Consider the following 23948-nt stretch of genomic DNA (forward strand, 5'->3'; position numbering starts at 1 on the left):
AAGGGGTGGTGGGAAACTTTTTTTTTTTTAAATGAACTGGTGCCAGAAAGTTAAACAGATTTATAAATTACTTCTATTAAAAAATCTTAATCCTTCCAGTACTTATTAGCGTCTGTATACTACAGAGGAAATTCTCTTTTCTTTTTGGATTTCTTTTCTGTCACGACCATAGTGCTCTGTTCAGACAGAAAAGAAATTAAAAAAGAAAAGAATTTCCTGTGGAACATACAGCAGCTAAGTACTGGAAGGGTTAAGATTTTTTAAATAGAAGTAATTTACTATCCTATTTAACTTTCTGGCACCTGTTGATTTGAAAAAAAAAAAAAATTCCCACCGAAGTACCCCTTTTAATTCCCTTTCCTTAACTTTTTTCTAGTTTACCTAAATCTTTTGCCCAGAGACATCAATCCTGTTACCAATCTGTTTGTCATGAACAGAAAAACATAGACCTTGCCATCAAAAAGGGCACAATAGATTGGGAGCTCTAAACAAATAGATGATTTATTTGGCAATCAACTCTTACACCACACATACATTACCATACTATATAATGTATAGCATTGACTGTTTTTATCATATAACTGTGTAGTAACCTATCGACTATATATATATAATATATATATATATATATATATATATATATATATATATATATATATATATATATATATATATATATATATAATATATCTCAACATAAGAATGACCTCTCATGGCCATTCATAAGCTGAATACAGCATCAAAATACAGTGTATCTGGTTATTAGCAATTTCGACATAACTAATCAGTTTCCAGTTGCCCCTTCCATTAAAAAGTACCTGTCACCAAATAAACTTTTCTAAACAAACTCAGGCTATGTTCCCTAACTACTACACACACCCCTCTAGCCCTTAATTTTTTCTTCTTGCTCACATAGTGCAATCCCCCAGCTGGAGAAAGTGGGAATTTACCAGCTGGCATGACATCACTGAAGCCTGCTTGGGGACCACTTCCGCCCTAGCAGCACTGTAATGAATAGAGGACCTCAAGCTCTGTACATCAGCTTTCAGTCTATGTAGCTTTCATTGAGGCTCTATGCAGCTGTCAATCAAGCACAGTGAAGAGAAATGCTTCCTGAGTTTGGTCTCCTGCCAGGTCGGGAGGAGACCAAACTCACTGTATTAATTGTGGCAGGGAACAGAACAGAGCCACCTAGTGGCTGTTTTTTCTATTACATTTTAAACCTATTTATGTTGATAATTTTAAAAGCAAGTGAATGGGAAAGTGTCTGCTAATTACACAAGGAACACTAGATTAAAAGTTTAATTTGGTTACAGGTACTCTTTAAAAGAATAGACTTGCTTTATTACTTAGGTTAGGTTCTTTTTAGTATTTCGGGTCTGGGGGCTTCATAAACAATTATTGTATTTCCCGTAGCGTTATAGACTCGACATAACCCAATAATATTATAGGTTGAGGGATAACTGTATGTGTTACTACATCCTTCACTGTATATTCAGAACATAGAAAAGGAAATAATGAAAATAATAGAAAACATAAAAGCTAAAAAGTAAAAATTTTCATTTTTTTTCTTTTTCTCTCTCTAATAATCTGAATTAACAATAATGCCTTCATGTGCTAAAAAACACTAACACTTGAAGCATTATGCATATGTATCCCCGAGCAGGGCGCAACAAAAATGTATCTTTATCCCGGTCTTACATTTGATACAATATGCAAATAATCTGTTGTCCTCTCTAAATGTCTTTCTATGCTGCCTGAACGGTCTGTCATTACATGGTGTTCTATAGCCATAATAGTAAAGTAGCTTGATGTCACATTGTAGACGGATGCGAAATTACCATACTTAACTAATCTTATGTGCGCTTCCAGAAAATGGGCTGAAAATGATGCCTTTCAGCGTGGAGCTAAATTGCACCGTTCATTCGGCAGACATCAATGAATGCAATTATTTTCGGCACCAGATCATTATTGTTGTTTGTTTTCTTTCCACAGCACTTATGAGTTTGATTATGATTACTACCGAGAGGATTTCTACAATCGGTATGTGCAGTTTTTATTACTTTTTTAATAAAAAAAAACATATATATAGATTTAAAAATACATAATTATCTACACCAGTGATCTAAAACTCTGACCCTCCGGTTGTTGTAAAACTTCAACTCCCAGCATGCTGAGAGTTGAAGTTGTGCAACATCTAGAGGGCCACAGTTTGAGACCACTGATCTACACCAAGTAAATATTCTTCAAATTAATATTAAGCTCCTTCACCTGTCACGCCCCCTCCCATAGACATAAATGGAGGGGGTGTGGCATGATGTCATGAGGGGTGTGGTGTGACATCACCACCATGGCCGCCCAAACCTAGGGTTCTGAAAATAATTTGCACGGATAATTTCCCAGCGGCGGGACCGCCACGATCAGACATCTTATGTCTTCTGGATAGGGGATAAGATGTCTAAACCACTACCTGCCTTTATTTTTATAATTTTTTTTTAGTCCTCTACCTTGATATTGCTCTGTATTTTCTGCCCAGTCTCAGTCAGATTCGCAGACTGGGAAGGGGCGTTACCCAGCAGATGTGACAACATCTGAAGCCATACAGGGGAGAACTTCCTCCCTCACTCTGCTACACACAGCCCAAAGCAGGTCAGTGTGTGAGATGACTTATGATTGGCTAAAGCTGTACACACCCCCCTCAGCACTCCAATCTGCATTACATGATTTTGGACTTCTGCCAGGCCAGCAGGAGTCCAAAGTCTGTGCAAGAGATATTGAAAATGTAGGGAGACACCTAGTGGCAGCTTTTTAACACAAAACATAGAAAACGTAATAATAAAAAAAAGAAAAGTAAATTAGAAAGATTTTCTATTTACCATAAGGAGTTTGATAGCTACATTTTTTTTAATGAGTGCCCGTTTAAAATATTTTAAACATATACTGTAGGTTAATGATTTAATGGCGGCTTATTTTTGCCCCCTATCCGGTTTTATGGCCGGACTGAAAACTGAAGCATACCACAGTAACATGTTGTTTAATACACGTGTGTCATAGAATATATAGGAATGCATCTGGGAGCTGTGTTAGAGGGTGATACAATAGACATTTGTGTTTGGATTATAAAGTAGCTCGAGATTTTGGGACAAGATAAGGCATATGTTAGAAGATGTTATAAAAGAAAACTAGAAATGTCAACAATGGTCTATTTGCTAGGGGAAAAGATAAAAATATTTCTACAGTACAGTGGTCCCTCAAGTTACAATATTAATGGGTTCCAGGAAGACCATTGTATGTTGAAACCATAACTCTATGGAAACCTGGTAATTGGTTTTGAAGCCACCAAAATGTCATCCAAAAATAGGAAAAAATGAGGATTAAACAAAAATAAGAAGATAAAGCTAGTCCTTACTTATAAAAGTCGGAAAGAGCTGCTGGGAGCTGTTAAAGGGGTTCTCTGCTGCTCAGCGTTTGGGCCAAACTGTTCTGAGTGCTGGAGCCGGCGCCGGGGGCTTGTGACGTCATAGCCCGTCCCCTCATGACATCACATGCCGCTGTCACGCCCCCTCCCATAGACTTGCATTGAGGGAGCGGAGCGTGACGCCATGAGGGGGTGGGGCTATGACTTCACAATCTCCCGCTGCCGACGCCAGCGTTTGGAACAATTTGTTCCAAACGCTGAGCATTGGAGTACCCCTTTAATCACAGTCTATGTAGAGGCCAGGAGCTTCTCCAGGGTCCTGTACAGAACACGCAATGTCCTATAAAGAATAACATGGAGCCGCCTTCACCTGCTGTCCAAAGGAGCAGCTAACCCTGGCACAGGTAAAGAGTACAGAGCATGTAATACCTCCCTGTACTGTAGGGGGCGCTACCAGACAGGAATTCAGTGCATACACTTCAGTAATACAGGTGTTTTACCAGTGAATGCCCATTCTAATTGGTCAGATCTTCCAGCCATTGACAGGTTTCACAGATCTGGACTGTCTGTACATTGTATGTTGAATCTGGTTTCAAATTACAATGGTCCAGAAAATACCATTGTATGTTAAAAATATTGTAAGTTGAGGGATCACTGTACACTATATTCTAACTTTAAATATTCTTTTGGCTGCTAAAGTGCATATTCAGTAGAGTTGGGATATAGAGGCATTAAGTATTGATAGGGTAATAGATAAAGAAAATGTAAATATGATTATGCTGGGAAATTGATGCAGTAAGGAATAATAGATGAAAGAGTAGAAGGAATTGATGGGTTTTTTCTTTTCTAGGCGTAGACAGAATAATAGAAGATATAGATTTAATGTCAATGAGATGAGGCTTGGTATTAGAAAAAGATTTATTTTTTTCCTCTTGTAGTATTTTTGGTAGCTGCGAGTGTATAATTTAGAAAAAATAAGAACTATTTTAGTGATGGTTTTGTTTTAACCTGGCTGTTGAATATTTCTAGTGCATTTCTTATTAGCAAATCCTATAGATGCTTTGGATTCTCTTCTACAACCGTATGTATGGCCGGGTTCACACTGGAATTTCTAAGCAGGATTCAGCTTTGAAATTCCGTTCGGAAATTCCTGTGCAGCTAGAAATGGGTTTCCGCTGCTCAGTGCACACTGGGGAATTTTCGAAGCGGACTTAGAACTTGTTCAATGTTCTGGTGGATTTCTGCTCCTCAGACGTTGTTGTCTATGGGGGCCGCAAGTCCATGTAAGCGCTGACTGGGCCACACTCAAAATCTCTGGGCGGATTTTGACCGGCCAGAAATTCCGAAGTGTGAACCTGGCCTTAGACTAAGGTCAGCTGAATCCTCTGACTTCAGTTGGTTTGGCCCACCATCTAATGGCCTTATTATTCTGGAAGATTTAAAGGGGTACTCCGCTGCTCAGAATTTGGAACAAACTGCTCCAAACGCTGACGCCGGGAGCTTGTGACGTCATAGCCCCACCCCCTCATGATGTCACGCCCCACTCCCTCAATGCAAGTCTATGGGAGGGGCCATGACAGCCATCAGGCCCCCACCCATATATTTACATTGGGGGAGGTGTGATGTCATGAGGGGGTGGGGCTATGACGTCACAAGCTCCTGGCTCCAGCGTTCGGAACATTTTGTTCCAAACGCTGAGCAGCGGAGTACCCCTTTAAGCCTTAGGGTTGTGTTGCACCCCAAGATAACACCAACCAAGGTGATATTCATGGACTTCTACAAGCCATCTGTATATGGTGTCCTGGCACCTCCAAGGGTGCCAGTTATGGCTAAGTCGCTTCTCGTTTCCGTTTCTCTGTGTATGCTGGAGCCGTGGCTCTAGGAAACAGCAGCTGGGGGTCTGTACTCCTGATCTGTGTCCTATCTTGAGGATGGCCTATTGAGATATATATTGACTGGAAAAAAAAAACTTTAAAGGGGTACTCAGGTGGAAAACTTTTTTTTTTTTTTTTTTAAGTCAACTTTGCCAGAAAGTTAAACAGATTTGTAAATTATTGCTATTAAAAAAAAATATTAATCCATCCAGTACTTATTAGTGGCTGTATACTACAAAGGAAGTTCTTTTCTTTTTGGATTTCTTTTCTGTCACGACCACAGTGCTCTCTGCTGACACCTCTGTCCATGTCAGGAACTGTCCAGAGCAGTAGAAAATCCCCATAGCATACATATGCTGCCCTGGATAGTTCCTGACATGGACAGAGGTGTCAGCAGAGAGCACTGTGGTTGTAACAGAAAATAAATCCAAAAATAAAAGAACTTCCTTTGTAGTATACAGCCGATATTAAAGGGGTACTCCTCTGGAAAACATTTTCTTTTAAATCAACTGGTGCCAGAAAGAAAAACAGATTTGTAAATTACTTCTATTAAAAAAATCTTTATCATTCCAGTACTTATTAGCTGCTGTATGCTCCAGAGGAAGTTGAAGAGTTCTTTTCTGCCTGACCACAGTGCTCTCTTCTGCCACTTCTATCCATGTCAGAAACTGTCCAGAGCAGGATAGGTTTACTATGGGGATTTGCTCCTACTCTGCACAATTTCTAAAATGGACAGAGGTGTCAGCAGAGAGCACTGTGGTCAGACTGAAAAGAACAATTTAACTTCCTCTGTGGTATACAGCAGCTGATAAGTACTGGAAGAATTGAGATTTTTTAATAGAAGTAAATTACTAATCTGTTTAACTTTCTGGCACCAGTTGATTTAAAAAAAAATAATAAATTCTGCCGGGGTACTCCGCCCCAGTCTGATCGCGGGGGTCCCGCCGCTAGGGACCTACGGGATCTCGGCTGCAGCACCCGATTTCATTACTGTGCGTAATGACGGGCGATACAGGGGCCGGAGCATTCTGACTTCAGGGGTCCACCCCCTTGTTACTTCACAGCCTGCCCCTTAATACAAATCAATGGGAGGGGGCGTGGTGGCCACCACGCCCCCTGCCATAGACTTGCATTAAAGGGGGCGGGCCGTGATGTCATGAGGGGCGGAGCAATGATGTCACAATGCTCCGACCCCTCAATCGCCCGTCATTACGCACAGAGCATTTTTGCTCTGTGCAGTAATGAAAGCGGGGTGCTGCAGCCGAGATCCCGGGGTCTCCAGCAGCGTGACCCCTGCAATCTGACATGGTATCCCCTATCCTTTGGATAGGGATAAGATGTCCTGGGGCGGAGTACCCCTTTAAGGGCATATTCACACACACACACACAGTATAAACTGCAAATTTGACATAGTAAAAAACGTTACTGTAGGTTTTACAAGGCAATTCTTTTGTATTTGTGCTTGACTATTAAAGGGGTACTCCGGTGGAATTTTTTTTTTTTTTTTTTTTAATCAACTGGTGCCAGTAAGTTAAACAGATTTGTAAATTACTTCTATAAAAAAATCTTAGTCCTTCCAGTACTTATTAGCTGCTGAATACTACAGAGGAAATTATTTTCTTTTTGGAACACAGAGCTCTCTGCTGAATCACGAGCACAGTGCTCTCTGTTGACCTTATCATTTCTAAAGGGGTTTTTCCAAATTTCCAAATAATGACTTGCAATTTCTACAATGACTAAGATCAAAAGTGTGTGTTATTTTATTCCGGTAATTTTTATTTATTTTTGTCTTTTGAGGTCGCATTACTATGCCACCTCACTACTTGGCTTTTCCCTCAACTCTGCAAGCCATTATGCCACCCACTGTATTTCTGATTTCTTTGCTGCCAGTTTTCTTTGGCACTTCTTATATACAGTATAAAATATTTAATTTAATTAATGAAATTTAGCATTGTAACTTTGTTTCATTGCTATGTTGTTTTATAAAAGAATAACTTCCACAATAGGACATAGTTTTATATTAGAGGGACAAAGGTTTCTGCAGTAATATGAGGAAGTACAGTATTACTTTACTGAGAGAGTAGTGGATGCATGGAATAGCCTTCCTGCAGAAGTGGTCGTTGCAAATACAGTGAAGGAGTTTAAAGGGGTACTCCATTGGAAAAAAAAACACCTTTTTAATGTATTTTTAAGTGAACTGGATCCAGAAAATTAAACAGATTTGTAAAAAATTTTTATCCTTTCAGTACTTATTAGCAGCTGTATACTACAGAGGAAAATCTTTTCTTTTTGGATTTAATTTGTCTGACCACAGTGCTCTCTGCTGACACCTCTGTCCGTGCCTGGAACTGTCCAGAGCAGGAAAAAATCCCCATAGCAAACCTGTGCTGCTCTGGACAGTTCCTGACACAGACAGAGGTGTCAGCAGAGAGCACTGTGGACAGACAGAAAAGAAATCCAAAAAGAAAAGAATTTCCTCTGTAGTATACAGCTTCCAATAAGTAATAGAAGGGTTATGATTTATTTTTCACCGGCGTACCCCTTTAAGCATGCATGGGATAAGCATAAGGCTATCCTTCATATAAGATAGACAGGTATAAGGCTATCCTTCATATAAGCTAGAGCCAGGGATTATCCATAATATTCAGAATATTGGGCTAACTAGATGTGCTAAATGGTTCTAATCTGCCGACAAAAGTGATTGAACAATAAAAATCACTTTTATATTAAAAAAAAAACAGCTCTCCCTCTCTCTTCAGTAGATGTCTGCTTAGGTCAACAATAAAATCAGAAATCTCACTAGAATGTAGTATCAGCAGCATGAAAATAAAATAAAATTTTAATCCTTTATTAGCTTAATCCATGTTAAAAAAAAAAAAAATTACAGCAATCCACATAGCATAAAAACCCAGCACATCAGAACTGACGCGTTTCGATCTTAATCATATGATTGAAGGGGTGCCCCGTGGAAGTTAAGAAAAATAAAGCCACCATAATACCTGTTATGTGCCTCTGTAGTTATCCTTGTGATTTTGCCAGCTCCTGTGGCCACTGTTGTCTCCTAAATATCTTTTTTCCTTGCTCGCAGCCCAGACTACAGCTCCCAGCAGTCAGTGCGGCTCTCTGTAATGACTGCCAGCCAATTGCCTTTACTGTCTGTGTACGCTGTGTTGTTGTGAACAGTCAGCAGCACACACTATACAGGTCTTTTCTTTCAAACTATCCTCCCCCCAGTAATTAACCATACTGTGCCCTGAATGGCAGCAGTGAGTCATTAGATCTACAGCAGGAAAAGAGCAGTTTTATGTGCTGAGGAGACTTCTCTGCAGGCAAGATCCTCACACAGGGAGGGGGAGGAGGTGTGGCTGTGAAGCCAGAGCAGACAGAAATCACATGGGGGGAGATTTATCAAAACCTGTCCAGAGGAAAAGTTGCCGGCTTCTTACATGACAGTGGGCTCAACCTATCACCGGCCGAGGCGGAACATCGCTGCGGCGGCTGATAGGCTGACGGCTCTCTGACGTTCCAGTGCCCAGGAAGCAGGTGAGGCCGGTACTGGACAAACGGGAGGTGAGTTAAAGTTTATTTTGTTTATCTTTTGCAGCCTGGGCATAGGGATACCGCACAGTATAGAGTCCCAGCACCAGCGGCCCGCAACAAACAGGAGGACGAGGAGGGCAGCGCTTGCGGGTGATATGTGATTAATTCCTCGATGGGGGCAGCGCTGGGCTGATAAATATTTTTTTTGGGGGGGAGGGAGGGAGAACCAGAACAGTGCTTGCGGGTCACATGATTTTGGGAGGAGAAATGCCGTTATATACCGTGGAACCGCCATAAGTTACAAAAATACAGTGATACACATTTTTGGTCATACCGCTCAGCTCTACTATTGATTGCTGTAAATTTTTCTCATGGATTAAGCCAATAAAGGTCTGAAATCCCGGAGTCGTGCTGCTGATACAACATTCTGGTGGGCTTCCTGATCATAGAAATCACTTTCAAGTGACTCAACACGTAAAAATAAACATTTCTCTCATACTTGCCTTTTAAGCCTTTTGCCAGCAGTGCTCTCTGAAAGGTTTAGCAGCTGGTGAACAGAGTGGGAATAAAGCCAGGAAATGTTCTATCAAATGCGACTAGTCACATATTCCATTTTTTTTGATGTGGTAATTGCCATGTGGTTTTTACAGATGAAACACGTAAAATAAACATCAAGCTGTCAGTTACCACATTGCAAAACCCAAGTGGTACCCAATACTGTATACCAAAATGATAGTGTAGTCCCCACCCAATACTGTATACCAAAATGATAGTGTAGTCCCCACCCAATACTGTATACCAAAATGATAGTGTAGTCCCCACCCAATACTGTATACCAAAATGATAGTATAGTCCCCACACTTACACTTGTGTAAAAACCAAGTAAGGAATACTTCCCTGCCAACACCCCCACGGCTTCACCTAACTGCTGCCGCACAGTGAAACATTGGACTCTTCAGGCCACAATGCTACAGAAGACACGGGGAAGGGAGTCAAAATGGGTTGATTTTCATCCAGCAATATCAAATACATTTCTGCTTTCTAAATAGGCACGGTCATTTTAACAAACGTTACAGACATCAATAGTAGAAGCAAATATAAGGAGCATTGTACTGTATCTTACAGAGAAAATATTTTTCTTCCCTCTCCCCACTCTGTAAGATTGTATTCCTCTCCGCTTTGTCTGGTGTCTGCTCAGTTTGTCCTGTAGCTCACTCAGGGATCTAATTAAAAGTAATACAAGTCTATGGAGGAGGGAAGAGGAGATGAAAGAGGAGGTGCCTGTTAACAGCACAGGCTCCACAGGGACAGAGGGGGAGCATACAGGCAGCTCTGTAAGTAAGCTCTCGCCCTAGGGCTTTATGCACAGCTTTGGCTGTTTGTTTTATCATGCCTTCCAAGCTGCTGCTTAGGCTGTGTATAGAGACCTAGAAGTGCAGGATCTCCACCAATGTGTGTGTAGTGTAGGGCTGGGCGGTATATCGGTTCATACCGAATACCGAAATTTTTGGGCTGCACGATATGAATTTTTCCCCATACCGCATTAACGGTTTGGCTCCTCCCCCTTGGGAATGAATTATCAGCCCAGAGCAGCCCTGTCCCCACATCGGGGAACTAATCGTATGTGACCCGCTAGCGCTTTTCTGCTCCCCCCCCCCCCAATTAATTATCAGCACAGCGGGGTACTACTCACATATGTCACCCGCAAGCACTGCCCCCTCCTCTTTGTTGGGGGCTGCTTGCGCTGGAACTCTATACTGTACGTCAGTGGTCTCCAACCTGCGGACCTCCAGATGTTGCAAAACTACAACTCCCAGCATGCCCGAACAGCCTGGGAGTTGTAGTTTTGCAACAGCTGGAGGTCCGCAGGCTTGAGACCACTGCTGTACGCTGTATCCCTATGCCTGGGCTGCAAAAGATAAAGAAAATAAACTTTAACTTGCCTACGTCAGCCTTACGCTGGGGAAGGGAACGTCTGAGAGCTGTCAGCCTATCACTGACCACAGCGATGTCCTGGCCGATAATCACTATTTTGGGCATTATTGGTATCGGCAATTACCTTGCCGATAAGCCGATAATGCCCCGCACCACCCCGCGACCGCCCCCGTGACCCACCGCACCGCGTCGCACCCCCCACCATAGTGCTGAGAGGTATACCGGTATGAACCGGATACCGTTTTTCTTTTTTCTCCCACGGTATGGATTTTTGCCCATACCACTATACCGGTCGGGCCCCTCCCCCACCCTCCGCGTCAATAAAAAAATTTAAACTTACCCGTAATGGGGGTGGTCCGGGCCATCCATCCTTCCTGTAGTGTCCGGCGGCATTCCGGGTGGAGGGTGAACTGGTCCGGGCTGTCCTCCGGGGGTCCTCTTCTCCACTCCGGGCAGGCTCCAGCCTAGTACGCTGCATAGATGCCGCTACGCCGTGACGTCAGGTGCATCGCTGCGCACGGGTGTCACTGTGCACGGGCATCACTGTGCAGCGGCGTCTATGCAGCGTTACTAGGCCGGAGCCTGCCCGGAGTGGAGAAGAGCACCCCCGGAGAAGGACAGCCCGTACCGGTTCACCCTCCACGCGGAATGCCGCCGGACACTACAGGAAGGATGGATGGCCCGGACCACCCTGACAGGTAGGGGGAGAGAAGCGGGTGGTTCTGGCGGCGGCGGCGGCCTATGGCACCGCAAAAGCCACTGCAGTGCATTGATTTAAAGCGCCCACTTTAAATCAATGATCTGCAGCGGTGTCGCGGGGGGATAAATAGCCGATAACTTATACCAGAATATCGGTATAAGTTATCGGATATCGGCCCTAACCTCCACCGATTATCGGTATCGGCTCTAAAAAAACGATATCGGTCGATCCCTACTGCATATAGATAAAGCCTGCAGGGAAGAAAACTGATTAAAAAAAATCTATAAATAAGTTATGTAAGGGCCAGAAATAGTGCAGTTTCCCACACTGATGGCAGCGTATCCTGAAATGACAGGTATGCTTTGAAGTAAAATTGCAATTGCATTTTATTAATAGGCTGTAGCCCCCTAAAGGTGACTTAAAAGGGTACTCCGGTGGTAAACCAATTTTTTTTTTTTAATCAACTTGTTCCAGAAAGTTAAACAAATTTGTAAATTACTTCTATTTAAAAATCTTAATCCTTCCAGTACTTATCAGCTGCTGCATGTTCCACAGGAAGTGGTATTTCTTTCTGGAATTATTTTTTGTCTGACCACAGTGCTCTCTGCTGACACCTCTGTCCATGTCAGGAACTGTCCAGAGTAGGAGCAAATCCCCATAGCAAACCTATTATGCTCTGGACAGTTCCTGATACAGACAGAGGTGTCGGCAGAGAGCACTGTGGTCAGACTGAAAAGAACTCCAGAAAGAAATACAACTTCCTCTGTAGTATGCAGAGCAGCGGATAAGTACTGGAAGGATTACGATTTTTAAATAGAATGAATTTACAAATCTGTTTAACTTTGTGGTGCCTGTTGATTTAAAAAAAAAAAAAAGTTTTCCACTGGAGTACCCCTTTAAACTGCTTCATTGTATGCCTAGAAAAGCTTGGAGGCTGTGTGCTGAAAAGATAGGCTGCTCCCTAAAAAAAAAAAAAAAAAATCCTGAAAGCTTTTTTTTTTTTTTCCCGGAAGATTTTTTGCTTTATTATGAGAATGAAATGACATTTTTGTGCTCGAACCGAGCACATCCTCACATTAAATTACTTGGTACATGAAGAAGTATCTGGTAGTAGAAATAGCAATTCTTCATGGTGGACACCTAGTAAGCCATCAATCACTTTGTAATTGCTCAAGTGATAAGGACCAGTTCCTTAAATGGCTTAGACGGTTTTTGGAAAGGTTGTCTTCCAATAGATCACATGGCAGCAGTGACTGATCTACAGATATAACTTGCAGAGCATTGCTTTTCCCATGCTATAAAGAGAAATGAATGTCCACTTCAGAAGGTCCGCTACCATGTTTAATCGTCGATGATCAGATTCTTCATATTCAATCATGACATTAAAATTCAATAGTATATTGAGTGATTTTATTCATTTGCACTCTTCTGTAATGAATGTTTCACAAGACATTTCCCTAAATCTGCTTGGATACAACTAATTCTGAACCCATTTGACAATAACTCAATATGATGTTCATATATCTAAAAGAGGGGCAATTTAAATTATGCAAAGCATAAGAATCCTGGCTTATGTACCTAAATAGCCACTCTATGACTTGTTACCTAGGCCTCTATATGTGACAACTGGCTGCTGTATTTCATTGTTGCTCCCTTAGGGTAGGGTCACCCGTGCCATATTTTGCTGCATATTTTCTGCTGCTTATTTTCCTACCCATTGGAGTCAATGGGTAGCAAAATAGCATTTATTTTTTTGTAAAGGAGTCATTGAGGGCTTTAGAAAGCGCCGCTTGGTGTGAAACGTCGCCCCAGCGTCTGTCCTATTCCCCTGCCTTTTACCATCCTGCCACCCTGCTCCTCCATCCCTTTTTGCATTTTTCAGTATGAATAAAGCCTGAAGAAATGTTTTGCTACTAGACGTGGTGAGTGCTTTCATCCATACTTCTATTTTGTTCGTCTTAAATAGGTACCTATTAGGACAGACTGTACCTAAACGGTTAATGTAACGTATTCATGTGTAGGAAGCCAGCTGAGTGAATAAATGACTGAGTATATGGATTAAATGAAGTCTATAAAACTTAGGGAATCTTTATTCGTTTACACAAAACATTTGTGGACAATAAAAATTTACTTAAACGTAATTGGTAAAGGCTATCTGACTGTTTCCAATGGCAAGAACAGCTGGTTGTGTGGGGTCCCAGCAGAGGAACTTCAGCCATCAACTTAGTCATGTCCGTAAATGTTGGCACCCCTGAAATTTTTCAAGAAAATGAAGAATTTCTCACAGAAAAGGATTACAGTAACACATTTTTTTTGTTGCTATAAATATGTTTATTCCCTTTGTGTGTATTGGAATTAAACCAAAAAAGGGAGGGGGGAAAAAGCAAATTGGACATAATGTCACACCAAACTCCAAAAATGGTCTGGACAAAATTGTGGAAAAATAAGATTGTTTCAAGCATGTGATGCTCCTTTAAACTCACCTGGGGCAAGTAACAGGTGTGGGCAATATAAAAATCACACCTGAAAGCAGATATAAAGGAGAGAAGTTCACTTAGTCTTTGCATTGTGTGTCTGTGTGTGCCACACGAAGCATGGGCAACAGAAAGAGAAGAAAAGTGTCTGAGGGCTTGAGAACCAAAATTGTGAAGAAATATCAACAATCTCAAGGTTACAAGTCCATCTCAAGAGATCTAGATTTGCCTTTGTCCACAGTGCGCAACACTATCAAGAAGTTTGCAACCCATGGCACTGTAGCTAATCTCCCTGGGCTTGGAAGGAATAGAAAAATTGATGAAAGGTGTCAACGCAGGATAGTCTGGTGGATAAGCAGCCCCAAACAAGTTCCAAAGATATTCAAGCTGTCCTGCAGGCTCAGGGAGCATCAGTGTCGGCGCAAACTATCCGTCGACATTTAAATGAAATTCAACGCTATGGCAGGAGACCCAGGAGGACCCCACTGCTGACACAGAGACATAAAAGAGCAAGACTACATTTTGCCAAAATGAACTTGATTAAACCAAAATCCTTCTGGGAAAACGTCTTGTGGACAGATGAGACTAAGATAAAGCTTTTTGGTAAAGCACATCATTCTACTGTTTACCGAAAACAGAATGAGGCCTACAAAGAAAATAACACAGTACCTACAGATTTGGGGTTGTTTTGCTGCCTTTGGCACTGGGTGCCTTGAATGTGTGCAAACATCATGAAATCTGAGGATTACCAATGGATTTTGGGTCACACTGTACAGCCCAGTGTCAGAAAGCTGGGTTTGTGTCTGAGATCTTGGGTCTTCCAGCAGGATAATGATCATAAACATATGTCAAAAAGCACCCAGAAATGTATGGCAACAAAGCGTTGGAGAGTTCTGAAGTGGCCAACAATGAGTCCAGATCTAAATCCCATTGAACACCTGTGGAGAGATCTTAAAATTGCTGTTTGGAAAAGGCCCCCTTCCAATAAAAGAGACCTGGAGCAGTTTGCAAAGGAAGAGTGGTCCAACATTCCGGCTGAGAGGTGTAAGAAGCTTTTTGATTGTTGTAGGAAGTGACTGATTTCAGTATTTTTATTCCCAAAGGGTGTGCAACCGTATATTAAGTTAAGGGTGCCAATAATTTTGTCCATTTTTGGAGTTTAGCTGGCAAGGAGAATGTGTCAGCCGGCACTACTAGTACTAAGCCGGGGAGAGAAACAGAGAGATGCAGCAGAGACTGAGTCGAACCTATTAATCCTGTAGCGGTGGTGTTCATCCCAAAAACAACGATGATACAACAAGAAGAAATGAGAGAAGGCGCCACTTGCCATTCAGGGTAGCTTCTTTTATTCACTCAGCGGTGACGTCAAACCAGGTGCAGGCGGGGGAGTAAGGTGGAGGAGGGGTCACCGGGACAAATTGTTTCATGCGCTATTCGCACTTCCTCTTGCCGGATGTGACATCCGGCTAGAGCAGTATTTCTCAATTCCAGTCCTCAGGGCCCCCTAAGGTTGTGTTTTCAGGATATCCTAAGTCTTTCACAGGTGACATAATTATTGTCAGTAAATCAGGCCAATTATATATCACCACAATTATATCACATGTGAAAGACTAAGGAAATCCTGAAAACATGACCTGTTAGGGGGCCCTGAGGACTGGAATTGAGAAACACTGGGCTAGAGGAAGTGCGCATAGCGCATGAAACAATTTGTCCCGGTGACCCCTCCTCCACCTTACTCCCCTGCATGCACCTTGTTTGATGTCACCGCTGAGTGAATAAAGAAGGGAACTATTTTGAACCTGGCAAGTGGATTCTACAGTCTCTAGTGGCTAATTGTTATAGAGGAATAAAATTATTATTTTTTTCAAAATATTTTTATTTTGCCTTATTCTCAAATGATTTGCGCCTAATTACCCTGTTAACCCCATGTGCCTCACCCCCCCCCCCTTGTTTAAAGAAAAAAAAAAGTTGTGACTTATAAGGGGCAGGGCCTTAAATGCATCAAAAATGAATAGTATGCAGCAAATAATTTTGGATGTTAACTGAGCCAGCTAATAGCCACTGAGCCACTGTAAAAATCTGCTGCAATCTTAGACTGCCTTAGTTTACACTTACCTAGAATAAGCATCCATCCACATGGGGGGGGGGGGGGTGATTGCCTCAGGCTAACAAGCAGTTGACTTCTCCATAGCAGACCTCGTTGATGTCGATGGGTTGTAACGGAATCCGCTGCAAACCCGCCCATGTTAACTTACCCTTAGCCAGTTTTTGAAAATCTCCACCGAAACAAGGTTGGCACTAAAACCTGTGATAAGGTGGCATCATCCTAGTATTCCCTTTTACACCAGTGTTTTTTTTATGGGTATGAATTTCTACATTATTATTAACATGCTGTATATAGAGTGATCATTTTTTGTTTGTGCTTTATGTGATAGACATATCAGTTGACATTTGATCCACCCCTATGAATTATATATTGGTACATTACCCCTTAAGGACCGAGCGTTTTTCCGTTTTTGCATTTTAGTTTTTTCCTCCTCAACTTTTAAAAATCATAACCCTTTCAATTTTGCACCTAAAAATCCATATGATTGCTTATTTTTCGCACCATCAGTTCTACTTTGTAATGATATCAGTCTTTTTACCCAAAAATCTACAGGGAAACGGAAAAAAACTAATTGTGCGACAAAATTGAAGCGAAAACGCCATTTTGTAAATTTCGGGGGCTTCCATTTCTAAGCAGTAAAAATAACACCTTATCATTATTCTGTAGGTCCATACGATTAAAATGATACCCTACTTATATAGGTTTGATTTTGTCGTACTTCTGGAAAAAATCATAACTACATGCAGGAAAATGTATACGTTTAAAATTGTTATCTTCTGACCCCTATAACTTTATTTTTCCGCATACGGGGCGGTATGAGGGCAAATTTTTTGCACCATGATCTAAAGTTTTTAGCGGTACCATTTTTGTATTGATTGGACTTTTTGATCGCTATTTATTCATGATATAAAAAGTGACCAAAAATACGCTATTTTGGACTTTGGAATTTTATTTGGCGCGTACGCCATTTACCGTGTGGTTTCATTAATAATATATTTTTATAATTTGGACATTTCTCCAAGCGGCGATGGGACATATGTTCATTGTTGTTTTTATTTACACTTTTTTTTATTTTTATTTTATTAGATGGGGAAAAGGGGGTGATTCAAAATTTTATTAGGGAAGGGGTTAAATGATGATTTTATTTTTTATTTTTTCGAAGTGTTATATTCCCATCTAGTGGCTATAACACTGCACACACTGATTTTTTTACATTGATCTTTGTTATCCAATAGGATTCTGCCGCTTGACTGCTCATGCCTGGATCTCAGGCACTGAGCAGTCATTCGGTGATCGGACACCAGGAGGAAGGTAAGGGGACCCTCCTCGTGTCCTACAGCTGTTCGGAACGCCACGATTTCACCACGGTGGTCCCGAACAGCCCACTGAGCTAGCGAGGAGCAGTTTAGTTTCACTTTAGACGGGGCAATCAACTTTGAACACCGCATCTAAAGGGTTAATAGCGCGCGGCACCTTGTTCAGTGCCTCGCGCTACTAGCCACGGGTCCTGGCCGTTGCTAGGTGCCGGGCCCGACCCGCTATGATGCATTATAGAAAGGTAACGGGCTCAGGGCGTAGAGGTATGCCCTGTATCCTTAAGGGGTTAATAAATAAATTATATATATATATATATATATATATATATATATATATATATATATATATATATATAATAAAAAAATATATATTAGAGTCTTATGTGCATGATTTGGCACGTCACTCACTTTTCTCCTTTTTTGCGAGATACTATTAAGTTTCAGGTTACTAAAGTAGGGCTCAGTCTTCCCAAGTCTAATATATAGAAAAGTGGATTATGGTAATAATCTACAGTAAAGAGAGAAACTTTTTCCTAGAATCCTGTGAAAAATCGAGACCTTTGTTTGCTAAAATGAATGGAATCCTTACCCAACCATTTAGTTGTCCTTTATAAAACGGTCACATCTAAAGGTACAAGAAAGGTTCTTATCCTTTTCTTTTGTGCGGATTAAGCCTCTATAAATCTTTGTAAACTTCAAGTGTAATTTACAGGATACTGTACAGAATGTATTTTTGTGATATGTAAGCTCACATTTTATTTCTACTCCAACAAGGAAATTGATTCTTAACAAAAATTCGGCTTCTTCCCTGTAGATAATGAAATGACACTTATAGAGATTGTTGGCTTACTATGGCTTTAGTTTTTTATTGGTAAGAGAATGTCTTCCTATTTCAATGGAATGGCTAGAACAGCATCTTTGTCTGTGACAATAGTGAAGTTCAAGTTGAAATAGTAGAGCGAGTATGAAAGCAAAGCAAGAGATACTTTTCTTCTATTGGCCTTTTCTGCTGTATAAAAGTATATCCACTATATAAGCCATTTTACGCAATCCCCAAATTTTTTTATCGTAAGTAGTACAACATAAAGCATTAAAACTTTTTGATTGTCCCTTTGTTTTAAGTAAAACATAATGACTATTTTAATAATACTGTGGAGGATCTACCTCCACTTTGTGTGCCCCAGGGGGGCTTTCCTTAGTTTGAGGACTCTGGTCAAGTTTTACTTTGTAATTTCTTGCAGAATAAGTAAATCATAGTATAACATTAGTAGGCCCCTGGCATCCATCTTCCTCTTAAAGAGTACCTGTCATAAGCTTGATACATTTTATAATCCTCCCAGTTCACTCCCCCCTATCATGAGGAACCACCCCCTGCCTTTACTTTTTATTATTTTCTAGTTTTCTACCTTAATGATGTGTGTCTTCTGTCTCGGCGAACTACATAGACTGAGAAGGAGTGTTCCCCAGCAGGTGTGGTGTTATCTGAAGCCATACAGGGGAGAACTTCCTCCCTCGCTATGCTAGGCACAGCCGAGAGCAGTTCAGTGAGATGAGCTGTGATTGGCAGATACCGCACCCCCCCCCCCCCCCCCCCCCCTTTGGACTCTACTGTACACTCTATACACTGTGCTGAGGTCCCGCCTACATCTCCTGACTTTTGTCTCTGCCCGGATGCTATAGGAGACAAACTGCAGGCAAGACCCCTGGTTGCCAAACCTTTAGCAGATTAACACACGAAATAAGAAAAATTATTAGTAGTAGTATAGGATATTAGGATGATAATTCAAATAGACTTATCTATAACATATTAATGTTTATTACTAATGACAGATACCAATCAAAAGCATGACAAATTGTTTGTATACCACTTTAGCGACTCTCTAGGTACCCGGCCAGAGAAGGGGAGAACCTTCTCTCCCCTTTCATGTATTTTTTTTTTTTCTCATTTACCACCTCTGTTTCATTATTCTTGTCATCTAGCCTCTCCATTATCACTTCCATTGTATAAAGACTATTTAGACTTCTGAATATTGCCACAATCTTGATGCGATCTTGCGCTCAAAATGCGTCAAGATGTGAACGGTGCAGGTGTTATTTTATGGACCTTCTGCTAACTTAGAATAAAGCTGCATTCATTTAAGTGCTGGATTGTCTGTATAGTCTGCAAGTATCCATAGACGCACCGAGCCGGGTGTGAATCTGGTAGAAGAGCTGGTTTTCTCTGCTTCCTACGTGATTGGCTTGATACAGTGAATTAGTGGTAAATCATAAAACAGGCTGAGTAGCTTGAGATGCATGCATGCATGCATGCATACATACATACATAAATTAGTTTTGTGGGAGATGATAAAAAAAAAAAAAAAACCTGTAACAAAAATTGCTCATTCTGGGTTTAGGAGTTAAACAGGCATTCCTATCAGTGTTTGACACCAACCAATGGACCCAGCAACAAAGAAAATGCAAACAGCTGCAAACCCAGCACTATCCATCTATTAAAGGAGTACTGAGGAGTACAGATAGGGGATATGTCAGATCCCGGGGGGTCCAACTGCCTGGACCCCTACCACCCAAAAAGCTTCCCCTCCCTTCCGACGATCTCCTGTCTGGCACCCTTGCTCTCCTCATGAACAGCGGTGTCGACCCCCACACGAAACGGTAGCCATTATGCCCTTTCAAACACCTCTATAGAAGAGTCGAATATACAGCATGTCGGCCACCGCTTCATGTGGGGGTTGACAGTCTACTTGCACAAAGCGGGGTGCCATGCAGGAGATCACAGGGGGTCCCAACAGTCGGATTCCCCGCATTCACACACTTATCACCTATCTAGGGGATACATTTTTTTTTTTTTTTTTTTTTACCACTGTACTTCTTTTGCTTTTGTTACCAACTTATTCCTGTAGGGGGAAATAAGAATGATTTAAAAAAGATCACAACATCTCCTCTAACACATTAACACCTTCCATGCTTTAAAGGCATGGAATTCTAAACAAAAATCAGCATATAGTTTGTAAAATCTAGTTATATTTTCAGCATAAATATTAGTTTCTCAATATCTGCATGTGACAATGTGAAATGTTCAGTATTCTAGTCAGTAATCTGCTTTAATGTGAAGATCCAGAATGGTGTTTGTGTTACTTGTCTTCAGCAACTATTGTGCTGTACATTGCATGTGGACCTATTTGTTCTTATAAAGAAAATGCAGCTTCGTTTTAAATAATGGGACTTTGGTAATTATAAAATACAATTAGGTTAATAGCGCTCACAGCAGCTCTTTGTTTTTAATGTCTCCAGATTGCTTTAGTCAGGGGAGCGAGCGGTTATCAGCATCAACCATGAATTCTAAAGAGGATATTAAACCCCAGAAGAACCGCATAGAACACTTATTCCAAAATTGTTCATTTCACATAAGTTAATGTAAGAGTCTATATTCTGATCAGCCCCGAGTGACACCTCCAACATTGAGGATTCTGTGTTGTATCATACGAATACATATTCTGTACACGCTTTATGCAGCCCAGTTTATTTTACGAAAGAGAAAGGATGACCTGTGATCTTCTTACCCAGATGAGTTTGAGATTTTCAGTTTTCTTATATATTCTGCTGGTCGCCTTCTTTGACAGGACCACCACTTTAGAAGACCATTTTTCCTTAGAGATTTTAATGTATATAGTATCAGAAACTATATTAAAAAGATGTATCTAGTCTTGTAAAGTTGATGACTTTATCAGCCATTAATATTAGATCTTCAGGGGTCCAATTTCCAACACCCCCTGCTAGTTGGCTGTTTGAAGGGGCCATGGTGTTAGTGCAAGCACTGTAGCCTCATTAAAGGAGAAGTCCAGCTTAAAAAAACATATCCATAAGGTAGGCGAGAAGTTTCAGGTCACGGGGTGTGTCCGCCATGGCCCCCGTGATCTCCTGCCCATGCCCCGACTCTTCTCCTGTATGGAGCTATGTCAACCACCAAACAAAACGGTGTTAAACACTCCCTCTCGATGCATCTCTTTGGGATATCCAGAGATACCGGATTACAGCACTTCGGCTCTCCCATAGAGATCAATGGAGTGTGCGTGTCAACCCCTGCTCCGTGCAGGAGGAGAGCAATGGTGCCAGGCAGGCTGTACCCTCCACAGTCTGACACTTATCCCCTATCCTTTTGATAGGGGATACATTTTTCTAAGCTGGATACCCCCATTAATGTTCTACTCATTCTTCCATCACCGTGAAGTGATCATACTTCCTATGCCAGCTTGTCTTTTTTCCACACCAAGATTTCCATATGGTATAACAGAAATACCTATTGCAGTCAATGGGAGTATAATGCAAGGTGGAATCCAAGCAGAATTCATCATGCACATTCCATGCAGATTTCACCATACAATGCCATAGTGTAAATGAGCCCTTACAGATTTTTGTTATAGATTCTGGACCTATTCAAGGTTGGAGCCTAATCCCTGATATACTGCGGTGTGTAGTTCAGTTTTTCAGATGTGCATATGTATACAGTGGTCCCTCAACGTCCAATGACCTCAGGTTTCAAAATCTTTACTATACAATGGTCTTTTGTGGACTATTGTAACTTGAAACCATACACAACATACAATGCTACGAACAGTCCAGATCTGCGACAAGTGCCAGTGGCTGGAAGAACTGACCAAAGAGAATGGACATTTCACTGGTAAAACCTCTGTATTACTGAAGTGCATGCACTGACTGGTAGCGCACCCTACAATACAGGGAGGTATTACTGTACTACTCTTTACCTTTGCCAGGGTTAGCTGCTCCTGTAGACACCAGGTGAGGACTGCTCCATGTTACATTTTTGGGACACTGTTTACTGTACAGGATCCTGAAGAAAGGAAAGGACTTGCTTTATCTGTATTAGTTATCTACTTTTGATCTTCACTTTTTCCTATTTTTGGATAAGATTTTGGGGGCTTCAGAACCAATTACCAGTTTTCCATAGTTTTGGTCTATGGACAATAGATTAAAGTATGAATGTTTGTTGTTTTTTTTTTTGTTATGTGGCACGTAATTTTGCTGAAGTTTTATCTGAATGTTTTAACTTTGCCTTTATTTATTTTTATTTTTACATAAAATACAATTAGAACATTCAATTTTGTTTTTTGATCTGGACAAAAATGTATTGATAGTTAAGTTTACAACTTAAAGGGGTACTCTGCCCACAGACATCTTATCCCTGATTGCTGGGGGTCCGGCCGCAATCAGACATTATCCCCATCCCCCCCCCCCCCCCAAACCTGCGCAATCTCCGGCCCAGCAATCCACTCTGTGCCCTCAATATATCTCCCATGAACATTAATGGAGGGGGCGTGAAGACCTCGGCCACCTGAAGCCTAGCACAGCCGACATTCTCAACGTAAGTGTAGACATGAACCGGGGTGCCGCACCCGAGATCGCAGAGGGGGGGGGGGGGGGGGGGGGTTTGGCTCCAAACTTAAGCTGACTAGTATATATATATATATTTTTTTTTTTTTTCCCCTATAATGGCAGCTAAGTGCTGTTTAGGAGTTAATATCCTCTGTGTTATTCTGAAGTCTTTTCACATTTCATTGCTAACAAGTCTCTGTGCCGCGTGCAGATAGCGGTTATCTAGATAATATGTAATTAACTTGACAGAGGATTTATATTCACGCATTAATTTTTGGCTGCAGATATTCACTTTCAAGCTATTTTCTCATCTTCAAACTGGAGTCTTTTTGGAGAACAAAGGCATTTGTTTCATTAAAGGGGTACTCGGGCCCTAATACATTTTATCCCCTATCCAAAGCATTTGGAATAAGATGTCTGATTGTGGGGGTCCTGCCACTGGGGACCCTCACAATCTGTCATTGCGCACCCACCTTTGTGAATTCTCTGCAGCGCTGGTGGTTCCAAATGTGTAGTGTGACGACCACGGGGCCGGAGTATCGTGACATGTCACGCCTCACCCAGCGGCAGGACCCCACGATCAGACATCTTATCCCCTATCCTTTTGATAGTGGTTAAGATGTATTAGGGCCAGAGTACCCCTTTAAACGGCTCATCAACATATAGATTATTGTTGCCAGAGTGTTCGGATTGTTTGACTACCGTAATCTCAACATTTTGTGTGTATTATCATTATTATTCTAATTAAAGCAGATAAACTCCTAGGACATGCTGAATTTTGACCTTTGGTTTTTGTCAGTAGTTTTATAAGAAAGATCTTCCAATTCAGATTAAAAGGGTACTCCGGTGAAAAAACTATTTTTTTTTTTTAAACCAACTGGTGGCAGAAAGTTAAACAGATTTGTAAATTACTTCTATTAAAGGGGTTCTTCGGTGCTTACACATCTTATCCCCTATCCAAAGGATAGCTATCACGCCCCCTCCCGTAGGCTTGCATTGAGGGGCGGAGCGTGACGTCACACGGGGGCGGAGGCGTGACGTCACACGCCGCCGGCCCGGTGGTCGCCCGTAATCAGACCCGGAGCGAACACGCTCCGGGGACTGATTACAAACTGGGTGTCGCGTGCAAGATCACGGGTGTCCCCAGCTGCGGGACTCCCGCGATCAGGCATTTTATCCCCTATCCTTTG

At 41.5% G+C, this 23948-nt stretch overlaps 1 protein-coding gene across 5 annotated transcripts in view; it reads left to right on the top strand.

The window, feature by feature from the left end:
- RALYL (RALY RNA binding protein like) overlaps positions 1-23948 on the top strand; it is a 738312-nt gene that overhangs the window by 668173 nt on the left and 46191 nt on the right. For 3 of the 5 annotated variants that reach the window (XM_056522245.1, XM_056522246.1, XM_056522248.1), the window contains one exon: positions 1996-2043. The exons of the other annotated variants lie outside the window; for them this stretch is intronic. In XM_056522245.1, the coding sequence (XP_056378220.1) occupies positions 1996-2043 (48 nt within the window). The remainder of the gene's footprint in view (positions 1-1995; positions 2044-23948) is intronic. 5 annotated transcript variants of the gene reach the window in all.

This window comes from Hyla sarda, chromosome 5 (assembly GCF_029499605.1).
Source record: "Hyla sarda isolate aHylSar1 chromosome 5, aHylSar1.hap1, whole genome shotgun sequence".
NCBI lineage: Eukaryota > Metazoa > Chordata > Amphibia > Anura > Hylidae > Hyla > Hyla sarda.